The 25,498-nt window shown below is 40.4% G+C and overlaps 1 protein-coding gene across 1 annotated transcript in view; it reads left to right on the top strand.

The window, feature by feature from the left end:
• The window catches only part of Sfmbt2 (Scm like with four mbt domains 2), a 205,366-nt gene that overhangs the window by 89,739 nt on the left and 90,129 nt on the right, over positions 1–25,498 (top strand). Inside the window, exons 5-7 of the mRNA XM_077802706.1 lie at positions 13,993–14,081; positions 15,729–15,975; positions 22,115–22,212. Coding sequence (XP_077658832.1) covers positions 13,993–14,081; positions 15,729–15,975; positions 22,115–22,212 — 434 coding nt within the window. The remainder of the gene's footprint in view (positions 1–13,992; positions 14,082–15,728; positions 15,976–22,114; positions 22,213–25,498) is intronic.

Here is a 25,498-nt window from a genome sequence, read left to right on the forward strand (position 1 = left end):
CCTGGGTAATAAGATGCTGACTATCTAGCAATTTATAGCATTGTCCAGAGTATATTGGAGCAATGACAATGTTTCTCTTTTCTCCTTAGTCTTAGTCTCCAATGGTACTCATTTTCTCTTTGTCTTCCTTTCTTTTTGGCTTCACTTTATATATATATATATATATATATATATATATATATATATATATATATATGATTTTCTTCTTTTTCCTGTTAGTTTCTATTCATGGTGAGTATTGGTAGAGGATTATAATAACTATTTTAAAACACTTCTTAATTTTATGAATCATGAGCACTGTCTGATCCCTGTCTCCCACCCTTCTAATGCCTGTGTCTTCTGGGACCTTTATAGCAGGCATTAGTAGGCTTTTCCTCTGAAAGGCTGGAGTCAATATTTTGGGTGATCTGGTCCTGCTGTAGCTGCCCAGTGCACTGTGGCTGCACCAGAGCAGCCATCGGCAGTCATTCATGAACACTAAAATTTGAATTTCATATAACTTTCACATATCACGAAGTAGTGATTTTTCTCAGCCATTTAGGATTGTAGGTGACACTTGATTGTAGGTCACCTCTGGGCCCTGCAGACTCAGGTATGTGGAGAGGCTTTCGCTCATAGCTGTGCTTTGCCTAGGCTGCTGTGCAACGTCCCGGGTGACACTCTAGCTAAGACTTACTCCAGGAACTTGTCAGTGGCTCATCTGGTTCTACTGGCTTCTTTTTGACCCCTATGGTCATAATTCGGATCTTTTAAATGTTAAGATATAGTTGTATTTTAATAGTTTACCATCTTTCTAAGTCAGTGGGAAAATGAATCACGGTGAAGTTATTTAGTAAATAAATGAAATAAAACAAATTTATAATACTGAAGCTTAGTTCCTTAAAGCTGTCCTTTTGAGATTCAGTAATGTGTAGAATTTTTGTATTTGCAATTTCTTTTTTAAAAGAACTTGTAGTTTAGTACCTTATTCACGAACATAGATGCTCTGTTTGTGTAGAGAGTGGGAATCTGAGCTAGCAGTGGACACTCCTGTTTTTATCCCTAAAAAGGAAAGCAAGGAGGATCACTCTATCCATCTAGCCTTCTTTCTTGCCGCTCATGAAGCTGTTCCTGCAGAGGTGCAATGTACAAATTTCTTTTTCTTACATAATTAGGAGCTGACTGTCATGGAGAGCTGCCTTCCCACATCCAAGGTGGGAACCACCTTTTTTGGTAGGGTTAGTAATGCTCTGGTACCTGGGGGTGTCTGTCCTTCTTCCCTGTTCTGTAAGAGAGGTTCTGTTCTCCTTTCCTGAATTGATTTCTGACCTGAATATTCAGAATTGAAGTGTTCCTTGGGATGGATAGCGTGCGCAGGATAGTTAGGCAGAGTTGATATTATCCACTTTATTTTTGTAGACTCTGGGTGTTCCTGAAACATTACTTTTAGTGGAAATGCGTCAGGGAGTTCTGAAACTGATTTATTAAGGGTCCCTTGGATCAAAACCAGTTTAAGGCAGAGCCTCTTTGTAACTGCAGTGAGAAAACCAAGTCCATCCATGAGCGATTTGCTTGGACTCTTTCGCCCGACCCCACAAATGAGCCATTGCTGGGGCCCTGCGTTATCTATGTAGTGAACACTTCTCTAACCACGTCTGCATTCTGTCTGCACCACCCCTTAAGCCTCTGTGACATGATAAAAGATGACTGAAGTGGAAAAAGGAGGCAGTAATTCTGTTTTCTCCATCACTATGCAATCTGACTTCTCATGTGGTCCAGCAGGGTCAGCTCCTGTCTGACTTTTCTGTACAACTGTGCTTATATCACTACTTATAATTGAGATGGGACTAATTATGTTTCTTTTCCTTCTATTCATGAAGAAAATATTCTAAAAATATATAAGAAGTTTGATGAGGAGGGGTTGTGGAAAGAGATATTTTTCCATATTATTGCAACTTGAGGTTGGTTTTAAATCTCAGTGGTTAATTGTGATGGGGTTATAGAAATACTGGGTAAGCTGAAAGAAGTTGCCAAAAACTTGATTTTTGGGGCCAGCATATTCTAGACTGTGTTTAGAGTAAATGTCTAAGCAGGGTCTTGTTTTAGTACACCATTTTTGCTTTTTTTTTTTTTTTTTTTTTTTTGAGTCTGAGGTTGCCCAATCTTCCCCGGGTTAGAAGGAATAATGGTTTCAAAATGAGTAGGAAATTTATTCCTCTCCACTCATCTGGCATGAATTGTTTGCTCCATATAAGTCGATGAATTACTGCTTCCAAGCCTGACATAATAGTTTTTGTTTTGTTAAACAGCTATAAATCTCATCTAATGTGGTCTTAGTGTTAACAGGAAGAAAACCATAAGTTAATATCTGTTACATTTCATTGCTTAAAAATAATTGTTAGTAGTAAAGCTTCATTTTTACAAACATAATTTGATCTCGTGTAATTGATAGGAGAAAATTCAGGGAATTTGTCCAGGCTCTGTTTACAGCTGGCTTTTTCAAGAACTGCCACATGCAATAATCCAAATGAATTCTGTTTATGTAATAAAGCAGGCAGAATTTATAGTCAACACTCAAAATGAATTACAGCACCAGAGTGGCATATTCTTTTATATATTCTAGCCCTTTTGCAAAATTTTTGTTGCAATATCACGTGATGTACTCAGTTGTATTCTGTGACACATTACAAAATGTTGTAGCATTTTGCTTTGTTTTAAGAATCACAGAAGACAGAACCTTAGGGACCTAATCAAAATTTCCAGTTAGTTCTTTAGCAGGAAGAAAAAGAAATCTATCATACACACACATACACGTGTGTGTGTGTGTGTGTGTGTGTGTGTGTGTGTGTGTGTGTGTGTATGGAGGGGGGGACAGGCGGGCAGGAACGAAGGAGGGGGAGAGAGAGACTCAGATATACTGCCTCTCCTTGTAACCACAGCTTGCAAACCAAATGCAGCTATTGAGTTAGGCACTATGGCTGCTCATCTTTTTCCTAACCTGGGTGGGAAGGCAGGTCATAATTTCTATTCTTTCTGAACTTTTTTCTCTAATACTTACCTGATTTATGGTTTTGAATCACAATTCCATTACTTTGAATTGTTCTTTATAATTGGTCACTCTTGGTAGACCTTCCTGCTCATAATAACAAAAATCAAGCCCTTTATTTGTCCAAGTGTCTCTCCTTACATTATAGCCATGACAACCTTTGTTTGTCCTGGCCAGGAACTTCACCTGGGTCATACAAAGGGTCAAGGGTCCAGGGTCCAAGTCACTGCCAGCTCTGGTGCTGTGAGCTCCTGCTGAGGTACTCAGCCCGTGGAGTGGCATTGCTCTCTTATGGATGACTGGTTACTGTTCATTGATTCCTGTAGCATCCCTGTTGAGGCAAGTACCAAGGCTGGAGTAATATAAATATAAATCTTGAAGATAAATACAAACTATGAGAGCTGAATTTATTACCGAAATATTTCAACCACCCGAGTAGACAAGGAAGAGGCTTATTAGCAAACTAGTAACATATGTGGTTAAAAGTTGTGCAGGAACATTGGAAAGAAGGAGATGGACTTGCTTTACAAGTAAGATGATCTTGGTCAGAATCATGAAGGCACTCTCTGCAGGTGGAAAAGTGGAGGTGAGTTGCAAAGGTGGGCCATGAGGTTATTTGCCAGGCTTGTTTTGAGCAGACAATATGTGATGGACTTGGAATTATCCACTTACCTATGACTGAGGCCTGTTGAAGCTTTTACAGATGTCCCATCTTCCCCATGTTCCTCAGTTCGTCGTGAGGTTCCAGATCTCATACGTATATTGGGTTAACTCTTGATGTTTGCTACCCTCCGCCCTATTTTAAATACAGTTCTAACCCAGTGATGTTCCTCCCTGTTGATAGGTAGATCTGTTCTGTCACACTACCTTCTCAGGCTTAGGAAGGGGCCAGGCAAGGACTCCTAGGATAGAGAGGCATGACTGGGATGCTAGTGAGCTTTCAGGGAACTTACTTCAAGAAATATCAGTTCTACAGCTATGGCGGCAAGTAAATGGCTCAGCTGGGAGCTGTGGCTTCTCCCTCCCAGTACAATCTCTGGCTTGTTTTGTTGAAGTGGTGTCCATTTCTCTGATGTCGGTTCTGTGATGTCACCTGTTCCCAGTGCTGCCTTCATCACCCTAGACAAACTTGTGTCACTAATTGTTGGTGATTAGATTTCCTTGTTGTGTCAAAATTCAATAACTACCTACATATGCCTGTTGTTCCAGGAATTGAGCATAGAATTTTGCACACAATGGGAGTGAATTGTATGTAGCTTCCTGGTATTGACCCCTGGAAATGGTGGACAAGTGAGCACAAATGTGGAATTATACCCTGGAATATGTCTGAGAAGGGGAAGAATTTGGGTCTGTTGGAGATGCTATGTGTGTCATGGATCAGGGAGGACTAGTAAGGAAGTACCGATTCAGCTGAGGAGGGGTGAAGGGGGCCTGGGGGATGCTCCAGGAGAGCCCTTAGGAGATGCATTAGAAGAGAAGATCTTTGAGGAATTCAGGGTCAAGAGCAAAGAGGAATAGTGGAGAGCTGCCCCATCGCAAAGGACATTGAGCCAGTCTTTGGAGTTTGAAATTTATTCCGAGATTCAGTAGCTGAGTATTTTAGCCAGCCTTTTTTTTTTTTTTCTGTTTTTCATTGTCCTTTTTTTAAATTTATTTTTATTGATTGTTCAAAACATTACAGAGCTCATGATATATCATCTTTCATACATTTGACTCAATTGGGTTTTGAACTCCCATTTTTACCCCAAATACAGATTGCAAAGTCACATCTGTTACATACTCACATTTTTACATAATGGCATATTAGTGACTGTTGTATTCTGCTACCTTTCCTATCCCCTACTATCCCCCCTCCCCTCCCCTCCCCTCCCCTCCCATCTTCCCTCTCTACCTCCTCTGCTGTTGTTCAATTCTCTCCCTTTTTTCCCTCCCCCTTGCCCCTCATAACCTCTTATAATTTGTGTTTCATTGAAGGTCTCCTACCATTTCCATATGCTTTCCCTTCTCTCTCCCTTTCTCTCCCCCAATTCGTCTTTGTTTACTGTTAGTTTTTTCCTCATGCTCTTCCTTCCTGTTCTGTTCTTAGTTGCTCTCTTTATATCAAAGAAGACATTTGGCATTTGTTTTTTAGGGCTTGTTTAGCCAGCTGTGACCAAAGGACCCAAACCAGCACAATTATAGAGAAGGAAAAGTTTCTTTGAGGGCTCACGGTTTAAGAGGTCTTAGTCTATAGATGGCCGGCTCCATTCCTTGGGGCTTGAGGTGAGGCTGAACATCATGGCAGAGTGTGGCAGAGGGAAGCAGCTCACAAGAGATTAGGAAGCAGAGAGTGAGACTCCACTCTCCAGATACAATTTTATACACCAAATCCATGCCCTAATTTCCACCTCCTCCAGCCACACCCTATCACTTAGGGTACCATTCAGTTAATCCCTATTGCCATTAAATCACCGAGTGGGTTAAGATTCTTACAACCTAATCATTTCTCCTCTGAACCTTTTTGCATTGTCTCACTATGAGCCTTTGGGGTTCACCTGAGATCCAAACAATAGTACCAAGTGATATGATCTCATTTCTGTTTGTAAAAGGCTCATGCTCAACACTGGACCAAGTCAGAGTCATGCTGTATCCAATGAAGAATTACTAACATCTATGAAGAGTTCCTGAAAATCAGTTGTTTTAATAACATGAAAACCAAAGTCACAGATATTTTCATATGCTTGAGATGGGTGAAAATTTTAGAGGTCTGATCAGATGAAATATTAGTAAGATGGACAGAAATGAGAATTTTTGTGTACCGATGATAAAGAGTATAAATGGTAAGAGCAGTTTGTCAATACCTGGTAAATCCTTTGCAGTTCTGCTCCTAGGAATGAATCCTGGAGGAGCTTGGTTATAAAATAAAAAGCCTAATGTCAACCTTCACGTTACTCATCTGTCAGCAGCCTCTGTCGAAGTTGATCGTTCCCTCCTTGAGGTTCTCTCATCAGTTGGTAATCGACTTACCTGGACTTCGTGCCGCTGGTGTACATATGTGGATACCGCAGAGTGAGTTCCATCAGGTCTCTGTGTTGTGCACTAAGCTTTAGGATATGTTTTATAACCTCATATGTTATAGGTTTAGGAGGAACTTTCACTGGAGGAAAGGGTAAATATGCATAGACTGAGAATCTATGAAGAGAAGGCCCCTATAAGATGGGGTCCCATGGGTCCCCATATTCTTCTCTCAGAGGCATTGCTGAATGTGTGAGTGGGCACTTTGGTGAGGGATCCTCCTACGTTGTAGATTTTCCCCACTTGTAATAAAAGCCTGGGAAATAGTTATTGTGGCACTATCTTGACCCAGGTGGAAGAGGAAGCATCATTGCATGGCAAACATGAGTAAACTTGGTCCCATTCCTCCCACTGGGTCCAACCCAGCTTGCTCCCCATCCCAGAGAGCTCCTGTCATTTCTTTGGGACTTTTCTTATATTACAAGTTAGACCTGCACTTAGCTAAGTATGGCTGTTCATCTGGGTGACAGAACACCAGGGCAAGTGTTGTTTGTGATCTATGTGCAACTGATGAGGTGGAAAGCGCTCACCCTTCAGCTAGGTTCCTTCCCCGCTTCCTGGCTGGAATAAGGGTTGAGCAGCTTGGCTTTACCCTTGCTTGTATCAGGACGGTAGGACCACTGGGACCCAGGCACCACCACTCCTATTGAAGCCGAGCTGCCTGTCACGCTGGATTGCCTGCCTTGGCAGTGTATGGAGAGAGTGAAACTTGCACTGTGTTTGTACCTTGGAGCGTTTGGGTTTCTTTGTTACAGCAGCTGAGCAGCTATGACACCATGTCCTGTGGTCATTGTGGCCTGAACGTATGTAGAACTGACCCTGCACTTAAGCTTCTCCCGAGTTTGCCCTGCGAGGTAAGTGGAAACTCCACTCTCCCATCTCTTGACCAGGTAGCCTTGGTGACATCCTCACCTCTTACTTTTCATCTGTCATATCAGCAAATGTCATTGGCTTTACTTTCATGGCTTTTAGAATTAATTAAAATTTTAAATTGAAAAATAATAAATGGATATATTTTTTGGGTACAATGTGATGGATTCATTGTAGAAAGATGAAATGAAGCCAATTAATGTATCCTACACCTTATCTATCCACAATTTTTTTTGTGTGTGTGTGTGTGTGAGATGTTAAAAATCTACTTTTCCAGCAATTTTGAAATGTACGGTGTATTAGTGTTAATGGTTTCCATACTAACTGTGGTGACCGAACAGTGCAGTAGATGGTGAAACTGTATTCCACCTTTTTAAGGGAAACTTTGTACCCTTTTGATCTGCATCAGTCCCAGCCTCTGGTATGCATCTTTGTCACCGTTTCTCTGAGTTGACTTAAATGCAGAATCTAGACACTCTCATCTCCTGGTCCTGTGTTTGCTGAGCTCTTGGCTGAGTGGTTTCAGCAGTCTCTTGCCTGGTCATGGTCAAGTAATCATGTGGTTGGAACAGTCCTTTCACTGCCTTATGTCATTCTGCTCCTTCTCTGTGGTGGCTGTGCCTGTCATTCATATAACTGCAACTTTCCCATTGATAACTATGCCAATGTCTAAGATGCAAGATGCTGAAAATACTAGTGCTGGTGGTGAAGTGAGACCTCACTTTGTGTCCCCTGGTAGGGGGACTGGCCCCAGCTGCGGCTCCTAGAGAGGGCACTGAAGCCAGTGCAGAGTAGCTGGCAAAAAAAAAAAAAGCTACACAGCCTCTCGCTTCCCTTCACAAATACATCGATGCAAACAGGGGTGTATTGAGGTACTTGCTTGTTGAAATAGACAGTCATTAGAATGGATTCACTTTTACTAAGGTGTGATATTTGCACAAGTTATAGGAATAACAGAACTGATGAGAAGTGAATTCCCCAGAGCCTCTGCTTGCCCAGTTGGAATGTAGGAATCTGGTGTGAGTACTGAGTTCTGTGACCATCTCTAAGACCCTGCGTTTCATGTTTGTCTGTGCTCTTGTGCACAACATAGAGAAGAACAGTTTTATTTGGATGTGGAAAATGTCCATCCAGACTTCGGGAGCTGCAGAATGATCTGTAGTATAAATTTTAATAATAAGTAAATAAGTAACTGTGTGTCTAAACTTTCATATTGATGTGAGCACTGTATTATCTATTCTCCATTGATCCTGTTTTCATAAAAAGCATCAGTCAGTAACTGAAATAATCATCTTTGTGTATAGTGTATCCTACTGTGTTAAGAGCATTAATTGCCAAGTTTAGCCACAGAGACTGTGTTTTCCACCATATAACAGGTGATAAATTTTATAATAACAAGAAGAAGCAGATTGAAGCTTAAAATGAATTGGATTCCCCTGACAGTATGTCTTATGGAATTATTTTCCATAAGACATACTTGATTTTGGTACCAGTTTGCAACTGTTTGAAGATGTGATCATGGTGACAAAATTACCATTAGTGTACAAGTCAGGGAGGGGCAAAGAAGGGATTAGAATGCCCTGCAAGGAATTTTTTACTGAGTCTCATTATAGTTTTTCAAAATGATGAAATATTGCTGTATGATTTTATGTTCCAGAATGTAATTTTATACCATGACCCATGCATAGGTTTACTAAAAGTTAACTTTGGATTGCAAGAAATCGTTAGCCTGTAATGAAGACATCAGTCTAAAACACCTCTTATTTGCTCCACTAAGAGAAAACTTGGTATGCCCTGTAAACATTTGGGTGCACTAAAGAGGGAAAGATTGATCACATTACTTGTGATACTTCACTTTTTATAGTCCTGAGACTTAGTGCCCAGCTGAACAGTGTTAGGAAGTTATGTCTATTTTCTTGTTTAATCCTTTGGCCCCATGAAGTAGTTGTCATCAAAAGTCATATCTAATCCCATAATAAGCTAATTTCAACTAAAAGCACCTCTCATTCCTAGTATGCAGGGAAACTTCAAGCAATGTAGAGGTTGCAAAACTTTTTTTTAAGGGTCTGTGTAAATATGGATCAAAATTTTAATGATTATGGCATAAATATTAATATTCAAATTGTGCAATTATTCTGAGACCTTTATACCATTTATTTTTCCTCTTTCACCACAGGGTTATCACTATGAGATTTATTTCTTGCTTCCAACAATTCTCAGATTCTTTGTTAAATTCAAATTTTTTAGAACTAAATGCTACTATTCCTTTTTGTAATCATATAACTGTGTTTATAAAACTGAATGAGTCTTAACACATCGATTTGAAACTTTTCCTCCAACAATCTGTGTATGTTAAGTTCTAAGGAATTGTATCTTTTTCTGACTTACACTTATTATTAAAGATAGGAATACTTGTAGTATATTAAACACCAACATACACAATGTCCATTGCACATAATTGGAACTTATCAATCCTATCAAATAATTGTATGGCCTTTTATTCTGTTTGTAGGAACAATTTAATTTTAGCACAATATGAAAAATTAATACATATTCTTCTTTAAAAGTCTCCATAGGAAGTCTGCAGCCTTCTTCATAGTAGGAGGAATTGCTTCCATTTATAATTCAGGATCTACCATTGCCTCCTCTTTCTTTAGCTGGTCAGTGTTAAAAAGTTTTTTTTCTGACAAGCCAAAGGCTGCTGCCCGACATCTCTTTGTAGGATCCAGTTCTCTTGTAAACCAGGAGTCTCCATGAACTGCGTACTTTTATTTATCTCCTTTTCCTCATGAGAGTAAAGGAATGAAAAATGCAAAGACCAGCAACCCACAGAGTCAAACGGGGACCAGCATAGAACAGAAATTTCAGTATTTCTGGCAGCTTAAAAGCTAATGAGGACTTGGTGACTGTAAAATTATTGGTGGGGGTGGAGGACAGTTGCCACCCAGTAGGATTTGGGAGCTGCAGCTTAGGGGGCACTTTGGGATCTCTTGAAGCTTGTGACTTTGAATAGCAGGAAGTGGGGAGCCCCAGTCCCAGGTGGGTTGAAAATCACCCAGTTTCATGGGATGCCTGTAGTCAGCAGGTTGAGAACCTCTCCTGGAGAGAAGAGCAAAAAGAAAAATCCTGTAGGTCTAAACTCCAGAAGATGGGTGGACTGCAGCCCCTTTCCTGTTGCCTGAAGTGTGTTCCAGTGAAAGTGGCTTTGCTCTTCATTGTCACTCTCCTTACTGTCTTCAGAATAAGTACAAAGGCACGTTTGTGGTGGGCTTCTCTGTTTCACTGGGGCATGGCGTTGAGGAGCCTGGGCTGATGTAGGTCCACCTGACCCCCCACAGGTCTCATGTTCATGGTCTGCTTGAATGGGCATCGTACCCATGAGACAGTCTCTGCAGAAGAGGACATCACTGAGAGGTGACACATCACTGGACTCTCTGTTGACATTAGCTTGATGGGGTGATGTCCAACCTTAGTGATGTTTTTTCAGGTTCTGAAAAATGATAGTAACCTTAAGGCTGTATATATAGCTTTCCAATCCCAATGAAGTTGTCTTGGAATTTGGAGCCATCTCCAAATATCCTCACAAAAAGTGTATGTATGTGTTTTCTTTTTCTCAACTTCAAGGTCATGATTGTTTCTTTCATGTGTTGTATTTGTGAAATAAAACAGCGTTTTATTTATGTAAGTGAATAGAATTTTGTTAGTTTTCATTTTAGGATAATATTTATTTTAGTAGGTTTGTTGTACGTTTGAAAATTGAGCTCTGAGAACTAAAATTGACTGAAGCAGGTTTTCTTTCATCATTAGCAAAATTTCTGAGGATTGTTTCATCTTTATTTTTTAACCTAAAACGGTCCGTGTATTTTTATAGCTTTATAGATACATTTTCCATGGAGAGCAATTTGTCTAGATATTCCACGGCACATAAAAGATTGCTTCAGAGTCTTATGGTGAAACATATTAAGGGGAAGTTATGGGACCTCTGGAACTTAGGGCTTGAAAGATGTAAATTTCAGACCATCTCCAGTGCTGTCTTGCTGGGACTCTCACAATTTAAATTTTAGCATTGCACCGTGTCTTTGCTGCTTGCATATTAAGAAATTTTTAACTTAAATGTTAACTTGAATTGTGTGCATATGGGAACAACTCTTAAGAGGTGAGTTGATCTTCTCATACAGAATGTAGATGTAAATTCTGTCTGCGTAGGACCACTTATTGCTTGACCTGTACTTTTCTAATGAGATGTGAAATGAATATGTATCGGGTACAGTTGTATATTTTGCCCCAGTCTTGAAACTTTATGGGTAGACAGTTGTTTTCATGGTATCACCATCATACCTACATTTTGTTGATTTAACTTATTGCAAAAACTTTGGAGAGTCATTAATTCTAGAGGAAAGACTCCATGTAAGATTAGGGTCTAAATACTTGGAGGTTTTTGGCTGGCTCTGACCCTAGATTTTTCTGTGAACTTGGTTACAAGTTAGTTAAGAAGAGCCACCTCATAGCCTTGTTACCAGGGTCAGAATAGATAAAGTCAATGAAAGGTCTTTGTAAAGCATAAAGTAAGTTTTAATTAATTTATCTTGTACCTATTTGCTTTTGATGTTTTAATCTTAGTCATGCAAGAAGGCTGGATTTAAATGGGGATAACAAATCCCAACCATGCCTGTAATCCCAGCAGCTCTGAGACAGGAGGATTGCGAGTTCAAAGCTAACCTCAGCAATGGTGAGGCACTAAGCAACACAGTGAGACCCTGTCTCTAAATAAAATACAAAATAGGGCTGGGGATGTGGCTCAGTGGTCGAGTTACCCCTTAGTTCAATCCCTAGTAGCTCCCCTTCAAAAAACAACAACAACGCCCCCCCCCAAACAAAAGGGAATAACATTGAAATACGATTACTACATTTGCTACTGATGGAAGAGAGTATAAAGTTGTGATATTTTTGCCCCCAAAGTTATTTCCATATCAGTATGTATGTCTAAAATAAGGACAGTGGTATTTTATTTGGAAAGAAACCCTAGAGATAAAAAAGGATGAATGGACCCATTGCTCTTACAAGTGGAGGCTGGGTGGGACACTGTTGTGTGACGTAAAGCTCTGTTTTCCATCCTTGTTTGCTGGAGTACCCTCTGTGTTGGTGCCTCTCTCAGACTCTGATCATCCTGGGTGATGGGCAGATATTGATGGAGGTGCATGTTAGTGCTGCCATTGTGCCTCATTCTAATGACAGTCCTGCCTCAGCTTGTGGAAGGTTTCCATTGGGAATTATGGGAGTGAGTGATAAATACATGGTGGAAATACGTGATCATCTAATACATACTTACAATAAACCAAGATAAAATGTTTACTAATTGCTTAGTGTTTGCTGGGCATGGTTTTATTTTGTTTGTGTGTGTTTCTTCTTTAATCCTCTTAGCAGCCTATAAACACTATTTATTGATGAGAATAATGGAGTGAAATTACCCTAAGTTCTACATGCAGTGTTGGCAGAACCTGCCTTGGAGTCCAGCTCTGCACCCCCACCCTCTGTAATAACTCTCTTTCTGTAGGTTTGAGCTAGAAGAGGTTTCATCAAGCCTTTGAAGGACCTAGGCTATGCATAAACCTTGTTTTAGTCAGCTTTGTATTGCTGTGGCCAAAAGACACCACAAGAGCAACGCAGGGAAGAAAAGTTCATTTTGTCTCACAGTTTCAGAGGTTCAGTCCATGGTGGGCCAACTGCATAGCTGTAGGCCTGAGGTGAGCAGGACATCATGGTGGAAGGGCATGGTGGAGGAAAGAAGCTGGCAACAAGGCAACCCTCCGCTCACCTGGGACAGACTAAAAACTCCAAGGGTACAACCCCAGTACCTACTTCCTCCCGCCACACCCTGCCTGCCTATAGTCCCCACCCAGTTAATTCATATCAGTGGATCACTCCACCAATCAGGTCTCACCCTTGATAATCTAGTCATCCCACCTGTGCATATTCTTGCACTGTTTTGCACATGAGCTTTTGGGGGATACCTCATACCTAATGCTCCTTGAGCCCTGGACCATTACCAGAAGCTCAGTTGAATAATGAGAGGATCCTAGGCAGCTCACCTGTGGCTCAATGTCCTCCTCCCAGGAAGTTCAGTATCATGGTATGAGTCAGTGGAATCCAGGGAACCACGTTGCTCTCCCTTCTGCTTGCCCTATGAAGGCTGAGGGTGTTCCCAAGCCTCTGGAGACCTGTACTGTGGAAGAGTCATCGGGAGGGTACATTTGGGTTCTAAGCACTTATAGGATGTCAGCCTCCAGGGTTTGATAGTTTTTTTTTTTTTTTTAAAGATGTCTCAAATGCAGTCCTTCCTTGCTCACAGGCTGTCATCCCTGTTTTGGATCCTGTAACTTTTCTACTTAGATAACAGCAGCAGCCTCAGTTTCCCAGCTTTTAGAGTCTTCTGTTTCCTTTCAGACCTTTACGGTATTTCTAGAGATGTCCTGCTTCTCAGATGTCAGTGTCACTTCTCAGCTGTCAATTCCACTGGCTTCCCAGCCCTGCAGGCTTGGACTGTGCCGTGGTTGGTCCAGTAACTGTATTTTCTTTCTCCATTTCTGTTTCATTTCTATCCCTCTTGTTAGCATATGTTGTTTCCTCTCAGTCCAAAGAACCCTTTTTATCCTATCCCATCAACCTTTTTCATAATTCAGGGCCTGGCTTTATTTTCCCATGGTAATTTTCTCTAATTCCTCCAGTTCTTGTTGGCCTCTTTCTGCTTGGAATCTTGTTGTCAGTTAAGATTTCTAAATAGCTTGAAAGACTTCAGCACCTCAGGTTCTTTTATCTTTTAGATGACCAGTTGTGTGCTGGGTAGGTCACTACTTACTGATAGACTCTGTGATTTCAACTGTAGTACTTTTTGCTTAAGCATAATGCTTAAAATTAAGAAAAAAAATAACAAAATAACGAATATCAAAATAACACCAACATACAGAAAACTACATTGATTTTAAGTTTACTTGATATTTTACTGATGTGTTCAAGTGTTTTTTTATTCTCCCTTGTCTTACCAGCAATCAAAGAGAAGTACGCAGACTGGACCGAATTCCTCATACATGATTTGACTGGTTCGCGGACAGCACCTGCCAACCTGCTGGAAGGTGTATGTATTGTTATTATACATCTCTTATATCTCTGAAGCATCCAGTCCCATGAGCTCAGACCAAATGGCACCTCTGCATATATCCTTCTGCAGATCCATGCGTAGACACAGATATCTTTATGCATATAGCCCTACTTCCTGTATTGTGCTGAATTACTTAGGTGATGGATTTGAATGGTGTTGACTAATCTGTTCCCTGTGGTACAGTCAGTGAGTGGAAAATTAGCTCTATGTGAATGCATTTTTATGTTAGGATACCTCCTCATTATCCTATAAGTTTGAGCCTTTCTCCTTTATTAGTTAAAGTCAATAAAATCACAAGAGTGATGAATAGTTGAATAGGTGATGCTTAAGCATGTGTGTGCTCTCGTGTAATCTCTTGGGGCACACTGAGCAGTGGTTCCATCCAGTATTCCACTTCAGACATGTAACCCCAAGATGAGAACGCCCATGTTAACAAATAATGGAGTTAGCTTCCCTCATTGGAAGAAAGGAGAAAAGGCTGACTATATTTAAATATAGTTAAGGTAATTTCAAGGTGCTGAAGAAAACATTTAAACTGAAATCTTTATGGTTCATTTGAAAAGAATTTTATGATGAAACATTAATATTTATCATGTATAAAGAAACAGCAAGAGAAAGATTTTGTGTCATAAGTAATTATTGAATTACCAAATGTGCTTTAAGAGTGCCCCTGGAAGGGGGAAAACTTAATGAATGACTGGGAATTAAATATGGATTTTGACAGTGCCATTATTATTATTTCAACCCTAATGTTCCACCTTCTCAAAAAAAAAAAAAAAAAAAAAGCTGGTAGAACTGCTACACAGTTAGCAGGTTTTGTTTTGTGACTCTTTTTGCCTGATGTATTTGTTTATCTTAATGGCTATTTTAATTGTTTGGTGAACAAATCAAAATGATGATTGTTCGCCCTTTCCAAGGGGCAAATTGTCTTACTATGTGAATTTTTTTTAAGGTATCTGCCTGTGAGGCTGACTGAACAAACACCCTTTTCATATGTTAATGTATGCTAATTATCAGGTTAAGTGGTTAAATGTAGAAATAACTGTACATAATGGTTGCACTTAGCTGACCATCACGTGAATTAGATATATCACCTCTGCACGTGGTGCTGCACTCACTCACCTAAGCAAAGTGGGAGAGGGTCTTGTCTGCTAAGAGTAGTGGCCATTTTAAGACAACTCTGTTGAGAAGTCATGGTGAAAATTTATAGACCCCTATGAGGTACATCTGTCTATTTGAAAAGTAGACATTTTGCTACCATGTTTTTTCTAGCTCCAGGCAAATTTGAGTATAACTCTTCTTAAAAGCACAGTAATTTTTTGTGAATGCAATTTTATCTGTGAAGGGTGATTTGTTTGGTGAAAACCTAAGACAAACTGTTGTTTTCTATTTGTTTGTGGATTTTGTTGCTGGGTACAGCACTGGGTACATGGATGTGTGTGAGGAGGAAAGGGAAGGGGGGGGGTGAGGGCTGTGCAGAGGATGGGGGTGGAGGGAAACACCAGATTGTTTGCCAATAGCTTGGATGATGGTGTGAAAAAATATTATCTTCTGCTGTCATCTGTTTCCATGAGAACTTTAAAATAAAGTTTAAAATAAGGAGTTTTGCTTCTGTTTAAACAGCCTCTGCGAGGGAAAGGCCCTATAGACCTCATTACAGTTGATTCCTTAATAGAACTTCAGGATTCTCAGAACCCTTTTCAGTACTGGATAGTTAGTGTGATTGAAAATGTTGGAGGAAGATTACGCCTTCGCTATGTGGGATTGGAGGACACTGAATCCTATGACCAGTGGTTGTTTTACTTGGATTACAGACTTCGACCAGTTGGTTGGTGTCAAGAGAATAAATACAGAATGGACCCACCTTCAGGTAAGGGCCAAAGCTTTTGCTGCTGTGAAGTGCTGTAGGAGAAGTTGTGATGTTTTCTGGGATGTGTCTCTGGAACGTTTATATGAGATCTGTGCTATCTTTTACATCTGAGCATGTGAATTTTAAATATGTCAACTTCAGAATGCTTTTCTACAGGGAATAAAATCTAAAACCTCAAGTCAGTGAAAACCTAAGACAAACTGTTGTTTTCTACTTGTTTGTGGATTTTGTTGCTGGGTTTAGCACTTTTTTTCAAAGAAGAAAGTAATGTTGGACGCCCTAGGGAAGTTGATCTAGTTCCTTTGGAGTCACTGGTTCAGAAATGAAAGATGCAATGAATTGGGATTGAGTATGTGCTCCCCTCTCTTCTTTAAGGATTTTGATGAGACTAAGTAGGTTCCACATCATCTGTCATCTTCCTAAATCCGTCAATCTGTCCGTCCATCCTTGTAGTTATGGTAGTTACAAGATGAAAACCAGATTCTGTTGCTTCATTCAGCAAAATGACACCCCTGGGAAGAGAGACAATTATTACCTAGGTTTTATTTTAATCATCCATCCATCCATATCAACTCATCTGTCTATTCATACATATCCATCCATCCATCCTTCTACCCATCCACCCAGTTTGAGTAGCCAAACTACTTGTTTATCATTATGCAATCCATTCCAACCAGGAAATAGCATTAAGAGGATCATCATGCTATTTTCCTGTCATATCATCAGTTTTAGATAATTTTAAATACAGTGTCAAATGACATCTCATGGGCTTAATTGAATAGAATCTTGCATTATGCTTTCTGACATATCTAACTATATCAAAAATCTCAATATTTAAAAAATAACCATTCTTGAGTGTTCACTTTGGGCCAGGTGATTTTACATCTTCTGTGTTGTTTATTTTGGTTGCAAAAGAGTATTGCATGTTTAGTATCAGTTTCATAGCAGAGAAAATTGAGACGGAGTTAACTTGTCCAAGATTGCTAGCTTGTAGGGAGCAGGTTCTATGCTCATTCCAGTTCATGCTCTTGCTGACTCATACTGGTCTTCCCAACCTTTTGATGGGAAACCTCAGAATAAAAATGTTGGTTTATTGTGCAATTAAAGATACCCAAGGAAGAAATATGTATTTCTGATCTTCCTTATGGTCAGTGTTACATATTCCAAGCAACTACTTAGCTCTTGGCTTGATTAGAATCGCCAGGAAACTGTTATCCTCTAGCAGTTGCTGGTGTTGCCTTGAAGACCGGAAGGCAAGGAGTTGTGTTTTACCTCTTCTGTCACTCAAGGGCTTTAACCAACAGATTCCTGGTTCTGGACCCCTTGTGTTTGCCTCTGTGTTAAATCTGACAGGTGTGTCGACATTCACCCAGTATCTTATTATATTTGTATTGTCCTCAGTGTTTTGAGAGGCAGCCAAAAACTAGTTTTATATCCTGGGTAATTTTGTATGATGATGAAGGGCCTGTCCACAGCGTGAGCAAAGATCTGAGCTCAGGTTGCCTTGGGATTCACAGGCTGGGAGGAAAATCTCCTTTGGGGGGAAAGGCGTGTGTGTAAACTCCAGCTCAGGACCTAATTGCTTTATAAATTATAGAGGAAAGATGGCCTGGCTGTGTAAAAATGTACAGCAAAGCAAAGAATTTCTGGTAGCTTCTGGTGTTCTGTCATGCTTTTTCCCTGTGAAATCCTGGAACTCACACTTAAACTAGAATGGAAAATGTCCTTGTAGAAAATTAGGAAATACTTGCTCCTGAGCTCTCCCTCTTTAGGTAATTTCATGTCTTTAGGATATAAAACTAAATTTTGCTTATTTGTCTTAGAATTTTCTGGACACCAGTTGTCCATTTCATATCATGCCGGGATCACTAGGGTCCCTAAAGTCTAAAAAAGATAGTCGTCATCAGAAGCAGGTTTCCTCAATACGTAAATTGTCAACAAGAAAGCTTACCTATGGGGGAAAGAAAATAAGAGGTGAAAAGACATTCCAAATAGGACTTTAAGTTCCTCACGTACTGTAGTTACAAGATGAAAACCAGATTCTGTTGCTTCATTCAGCAAAATGACACCCCTGGGAAGAGAGACAATTATTACCTAGGTTTTACACATGGGAACAGAACCTGATGCTTTGGATTTACGTCAATTAATTTCAGGTCCCAATGGGACTTGTACAACTCACGTGTAGCACTACTTCCTTAATATAGGTAGGATTAAAATTTGCAGATTTGCATAGGAAATATTAGAATAATTTTGTTACTCCCAAACACTGTTAAGCTTCCAGCATCAACTGGCAGTTAGGATCAGAGTTGGAAGGGTGCTGGCAGGGGCAGGTGGGTGGCTCTTGGCCCTACTTGGAGGGCAGGCCGTGCTGGCTGAATTCTGCTCTAAGGGACCCTCATTCCCCCTCAATGCCACTGCTGTTGTTAAAAATAATCCTGACTCCTCCCCCTAGTTTTACTTTTTAAAGGGCACAATATTTCTCAACTGTTCAGTACAAATAGAGGTGGTAGAAACAGATAACGGGAAGTTACTCTTAGACTCTGTAGGAACAAGTACTGGATTTTATACACTGTGTTCACCTCTGAGGATATATGTCATTGAGCCTTTCCTTATCTGGCCTGAGTCAGGGGAAGTAGCATTCTAGTGCTTGGGACAGGGGATGGTTATTCATTTGCTGGGCTGCTGAATCGTATAAGGCACATCCATTGAGTGGCATTTTCTGAGATACCTGTTGTGATCAGAAGTTTGGTTTTCCAGAAAGTTTTGGTAGGTCATTGAGTTCGGGGTTCCCTTAGGTGGCCCCCCACCTCCTTTCTCTTTCTGAATGTTTAGAAAGCAAGATAAGAGTTTTAGATGTTCTTGCAGAAGCTAGAAATTTTCTGTGTATTTATTTTTTTCCAAGGCCTTCTCTAAACTTTCTTTAAAAATTTTTAAAAAATTTTTGCTTTAAATAGTTCCCAGAGTCAGGATGTTTCTGATTATAACTTAAATGCTTTTTGCCTAAGTTGTTTCTTAGTCCAAAATGAGTTGTTGCTTTCAGTACAGGTCTGTTGGGTCTGTTGCGGCTGCCGTAACAAAATATCACAGGCTGTGCACCTTAAACAGCAGACATTTATTTTCTCATAGTTCCGGAGGCTCTAAATCTAAGATCAGGTGCCAATGGGGTCAGGCTGGTGAGAGCTCTCTTCCAGGCTTGCAGATGGCCAGGTACTGGCTGGGTCCTCACATAGTAGATTGAGAGTGAGCTCTGCTGTCCCTTTTTATTAGGACACTGCATCTTGGGGGCCCTTTCCACATGACCTCCCCAAACCCTAAGCACCTTCCAAGGGCTCATTCTCCAAATACTGTCACATTGGGGATTAGGGTTTCTACGTATAAAGTTTTGGGGGGACAGATACTCAGTTTATAATATTTCCCAATGGGTGCTTTCTCTTACCAACCGAATAGTGGTTATTCCTCTCTGGCAGCACCTGGTAGAGGAGAAAGGAAGAGAGAGGGGTTGAGGTGGGCCCGGGCAAGATGGGCCTCCTCCTCAAGGCCTCAGTTTATTTGTGGTTATTTATTTATTCATGGTTATGTTGTGCATTCCTGCTTCCTACAGTGCTTACTAGGAAAAAACTTGCCAAACACTCGCACCAAAGGAGACCACCCCGTTTTCCTGTAGGCTTTTAGTTACAGATGAGTGCAGACACATTTTAATTGCTTACGACTTCCCCACAAACAGAACTGGGATGCTGCACTCCATTAAATTACCTGCAGCATGATCATTTTAAGAAAATGTTTTATGTTCTTTTAATGGTGTTATTTATTGTCCATAAACTTGCTGGTGTAACCAGAGTGGCTCTATCTTGTGAAGCGCGCACAGGGACCGTAGTTCTCTGCTTCCTGCTTCTCCAAGGTGTCTGACTCTGCAGGTGTTGTGCAGACGGGCAGAACTGCAGCTGAGGGTCACCTTTGAGAGAGGAAGGATGCCTGGTTTTAGAGTTAGATTCCATTTCAGGACTAATACGCTTAGAATTTGGAGAATCATGAGCTGGTAGGACAGAGGCACAGATCTTGGGAACTGCTTGGGGCTGCTTGTTCTATGTGTCTCTGCTGTGGAGGGACAGTGGTGGCATCCCATGGTGGAGGAGTCAGCTTTGAGTGGATGACTTGGCCAGCCAGACCTCCAGTGCCAGTCTGCAAGATTGGCATTAGAGGGGCGTGACAGCGCTGCTGGTGTCTGCTGCATCTTGGCACCAAGTTCTGGTAGTGTGGACCTAACCCAGGTCATAGTGGGTTTTCCTTTATATTAGCCTTGTGTCTTTTTTTTTTTTTTTTTAACCACTCTTCTGCCTTCTCTTGTGTCCAGGGCACCCTTCCCCACTCAGAGATCACAGTCAAGGGGCATAACTGGACAGGATTACAGAGCAAGAGAGTGAAGGGTGCCAATGTGGTAGACCGAACTTTTCCTTTTATTCATCCTCTGTGTTCTCAGACTTTCTTTGCTCTTGACTTTGGAAATTCCCCTTGTTTTTCAAAACTGGTCCTTTTTTCTACCACGTGTGGACTGAATTCCCCATCACCCTACTTGCAGATGGCAGGAAAAGTGAATTTGCCCAAGGAAGGGGTGCTGGTGTCTTGTGTGCTATTTCTCTCCTGACCCTCTTGGAATGGCTGAGTGGTGTCCTCTGGCCTTTGCTTCCTGCAGTCCTCTGCGTTGCCTCCCCTGTACCAAGGTTTTGATGCTGCACCCCTGGTTTGAGGCTCTCCTCCTCATCCTCAGGGAGCAATTCACAGAGCTCTGTGGACTGGTCCCTTGGCATACTCTGTGGGACTCTGTGAGAAGCCACAGGTATCTCCCCCAGTGTCCCTCTCACCAGTGGGGTATGGTTCTTTTGGTCTCTGCACTCACGTATTTGCTGAGGCTCCACTATCTGTCTTTAAATATGTTAGATACTATTAAGAGGAGTCACATCTGTTTTTTGTTCTGACACAGAAATGCCGAATTGGGAATTTTTTTTTTTTTCTTTCTGCCAGAGGTGGAAGTCTTTAGGAAGTGCTAGAAAGGATTATGGACAGTGCAAACAAGTAGAGGATTTTTTGTCCTAGAGCAGCACCCTTTGTGTGTCTCTGTGTAATGAACAATGGCAGGGGACAGGGCATTGATAACTTGTCGAGTTCTATAATTATGTCCTGAAAAGACTAAATAAACTGCTCAAACAGAGAAGTTTAGAGCTCAAGGTGAGTCCAGAGGCTCTGAGGGTTCAAATATATGGCTCCATTGCTAAAAAGCAGACATGCAAGAAATTAAAAATATAGCCCAAAGGTTTAATGTTGCCTTTTAACTGTGCTTAAATTCATATTCGTATCCTAACTGTCTGTCTGGAGTAGCTGAGTTGATATAGTGAAGGTATAAACATATCTACTTCCAGTGAGTGTGCCTACAAATCCTGTTTTGATAAGGTCTTAAATCTGTTGAGATCAGGCCATAAAAATCCCTCTGCAGTTTCAGCAATAGGTAAAAACAGTGCTCAACAATTTTTTCCTTTTAATTTTGCATTCAGACTGTGTAACCTCTGTGCGTAAATCTTTCTCTCCCCCACTGCCTGGGGAGAAAATATGGGCAACATGTGGTGTGTTAGCAACATTTCAAGTGTAAATATGAAACTTGGTTGGTAAATTTTAATTTACCTTTTAATAATTTTCTGACTTATAGGGACTATTTTTAGCATATGAGAGCTTAGAGATTTACTGAAAAATATGTTGTAATAACTGCAAAAGCCTGACAAGAGTTTAGAAATTTATCAGATAATAAGTTCTTCATCTGTGGTTAGTACATCTTTGGCGATATATGGAATTTGGGGGCCACGAATGACTAAAGGTTTGGCTAATGTGATTAATGCTATTAAATTACTTACAGAATGCGCACAAAATGCACACAAAATGCGTACAAATGTTCCCCGAGGAAGAGCCCTATTGAGTTTATTCTTCATCTCTGATAGCAGAATCCTCAATTGCTATTTAATTTTGGAAAATCCCTTTAGCAGGTGGCGGTTTGTGGCAGACTGAGGGTGCTGGGGCCTGATAAACTCAGGAAAGAGCCACCGGGCAGAACATTCCAGTCCTTAAACTCTTCTGTGGTTTGCTGTTGATACAGAAATCTATCCTTTGAAGATGACCTCTGAGTGGAAATGTGCTCTGGAAAAATCCCTTATTGTTGCTGCAGAGTTTCCTCTTCCAATGGAAGTGTTCAAGGTAAGCCGTGGGTTCTCAGCAGCTGAGCTCCTCCTTTCAAGTGCAAACTGTTGAAGGAGTGCTGTACGCTCAAACCCTTTCCCACTGTTAAAAGTGCAACCTTCTCGACCAGTTTGCATTTAGAATGTTTAAAATTGTGTGTTTCCTTTTGCTATTTTTAGAACAATCTTCTTAAATACCTGTATTATAAGGTGCTGGTAAAATTGTTTAAGTTACTGTTTTTCTCTATAATGTACATCTCATTTTCATCTTCTTGCCCCTTACCAAAGAAACAGAAGGAAAATACAGCAAGATTAATTTTAGCATTTATTTGGGAAAAACCATTGACAATGATGTTTCTCCAGATGGTACAATTTTCTTGGAGGCACGTGCAGAGACGAAGGGCCTGGAACATCCCAACTGCAATGGATCACCAAGTTCTTAACCCTTTTTAAAAACTGTGCTTAAAATTTACATGTTTCTGTCCTCCTTGGAGAGGACGAGGACAGGGTGTTGGTCTTTTAGAGTGGGCTCAGGGAGACTCTCTGGGGTCTGACTGTTCCCACACAGTTTCTCTGTTCTTATTTTATGAGCTTCTGTTAGCTGGCGAAACTGGCTCCTGAGCCTTTGAGGATTCTGCAATATTAATTGGGCCAGCTCTCAGCTTTTCTGCTGAAGGCCTCGATTTGGTTTTGCTGAATATGTTAAATTAGTCCCTTCTTGGTCATCAGCTGTTTGGCTCTACATACCTTTGTTGTTGCTGAGTTGGCTTGTGTATTTTTTTTAAATATGTTATAGTTTGGGTTGGAGTATAGAAAGAGATAAAATGGGCTTTTTTTTTTTTTGACACTGCCATATTTAGAACACAGCAAACTGGAGTTTCTACACCTCTCTCAGACCTACCAAGCCTGGTGTGGTTTCATGGTGCTTCCTCTGTAGTCTTGGGTCATGGAGTGTCTCTTCTGGTCAGTGTACCAGGCTGCCTCCACTCTGGCATATTGTTTTTTTGTTTGTTTGTTTTTAATGTTCTTCAAATGTTAAATTCCTCTTACTCAGCCTTCTATCTCAAATACAAGTTTCTTAAAGAATTGAAATTGGCAAATTGTGTTACATGCATGTAGGAATATGTGACAGTGAAGCCCACTATTATGTATGATTGTAAGGTGCCAGTAGACAAAACAAATAAAAGAAAGTAATCCTTTCCAGGGCCTCTGGACCCTGATGAGCGTGAGCCTCCTCTTGGCCTCCTGTTCTGTTGTAATGTGGTCAGTCGTTCCTGTGATTCCTTGTGTAATACCCATCTTGCTTTCCCGTTGAAGCGCCAGTAAGACAAGGACCATATCTGTTTTGTCCAATGTTTAAAACATAATTCCTTGCCATTGATAGTACTTTGTAAAGATTCATCAAATAAATGAACACATGGACATATGGACTTAATACATTGAATTAAAAAATTCTGAGTTAATGTTGTTATAGATTAATTGGGTATGCAGTTATTTAAAAGTGTGAATACTAAGACTGCAAAGGTACAAGCATTAATAATCTTGATATGTCTCTAATTAATAATTAACTAATTTATTGAATATTTATGAAGCAGCTATTCTTTGCAAAAAGTGTTAGGTGCTGTTGACCTGATTCTAGGGTTTAATAGTTTGTTCATATTTTCCAAAATACAGTTACCTTCTTCTCTCACCTATGAGAATTCACACAATTATTTTGATAGAGTACATGAAAATTATCATCTCATTCAATATTTGTTCATAATTAAGCATTGTCAAAAGAGTAGATATTAAGTATTACTTTTGGGCCTAGCCCATGGCAGGGTGTATGGAGTATGCTGTAGGCATGTAAATGAAACTTGGTTGCATTGGATATTTTGTGTTCTTAAAGTTTGTGAGATACTTTTATAAATGATTTCTCTTATTCTGATTTTATGGAAGAGAAGTGGGCAGTGAAAGTTTATATATTCAATTTGGAGGCCATGGGAATGACCGTTTAGTTTCCTAAGGCTGTTGTAACAAATGACGGTGGACTGGGTGATGTGAAAAACAGGAGTTCACTCTCCCGTACCCTGGAGGCTGCAGTTGGGATCCAGGTGTCAGCTGGAAGGGACTCAACCTGCAGGCCCCCCCGAGACAGTCCCGGGAATCTGCCCTGGCTTCTGGTGGCTTCCGAACCCTTGGCATTATTTTGCTGGTATAGCTTCACTCTGTGTGCTGCCTCCATCGTCACCTGGCCTCCTCTTCTCTGTGTTCCTGTCCAGATTTCCCTTCCCTTATCAGGATAGCAGTCCTTTAGCCCATGCTCATCCTGTGACCCTGTCTCCTAACATAGTCATATTCACAGGTTCCAGGTGGATGTAAACTCTTAGGGGACACTTTCAAGCCAGTTCCACTGCATTGCATCTATGCTCAATAATTTAAGAAATCAGATGCTACTATTCTCTACTAGGTTCCTGTATTTATAAGAAGGTAATTAAATTCAGAGAAACTGCATGAAATTGTATCAAACTATGTTTGTAGTTGCTTCATTTATGAATAAACAAAAGAGAAATTCTCTCTCTTTTTTACAAGTTCTAGCAAGTGGTATTCCTCTGTAGGGTCCCAAAATAGAGTACACAGACACACATATGTACACACATATATAATTTTATTTATTTTTTTCTCTTTTATCACTGCTCATCAGTATTTCTGGACAGGGAGACAGACTTCTTATTCCTTCATTATGGTGGAAGGAATATATACATTTGAATTCAGCAGTGAATCATCTGAGATGCATGTTGTTATGGAAAATTGCCATAGTGTTCAGCTCTTATAAGACAGAAGTCAAAGCTAAGCACATTTAATAGCTAGGAACGAGCAGTGTTTCCAAGCAATTCTTTTTATTATTTTTACACTTTAGATAAGACGGGTGTTTTGATGGAATGAATCTCATTACGTTGCATTTTCTGACATGGGGGCTGTGCTCACGAGTGTTTATCCGTGTTTATGTGAAATCAGATCAAATCGGTGGGCACCCTTCCCCTTCTACCTGAACACAAAAAGAAATAGGGCAAAAACAAGCTCAGAGTTAGGATTTTTGCTGTTATTTACCTTTGATTGGAGAGAACATTCCAAATACCTTTTGGACACTGCATTTTTCAGGGAGTTCTGACTCATCTTACCCAGAAAATGCAAATAATCTTTAAAGCATACACTTAATTGAAAGAAAAATAGTTGATAAAATGGGTTAAAAAAGAAAACCCTCAGAGATGAGAACACCTGTTTTTTTAAAAATAATAAATACTGAGTTCCCCCTAGGAACCAGC

This window comes from Urocitellus parryii, chromosome 9 (assembly GCF_045843805.1).
Source record: "Urocitellus parryii isolate mUroPar1 chromosome 9, mUroPar1.hap1, whole genome shotgun sequence".
Classification (NCBI taxonomy): Eukaryota; Metazoa; Chordata; class Mammalia; order Rodentia; family Sciuridae; genus Urocitellus; species Urocitellus parryii.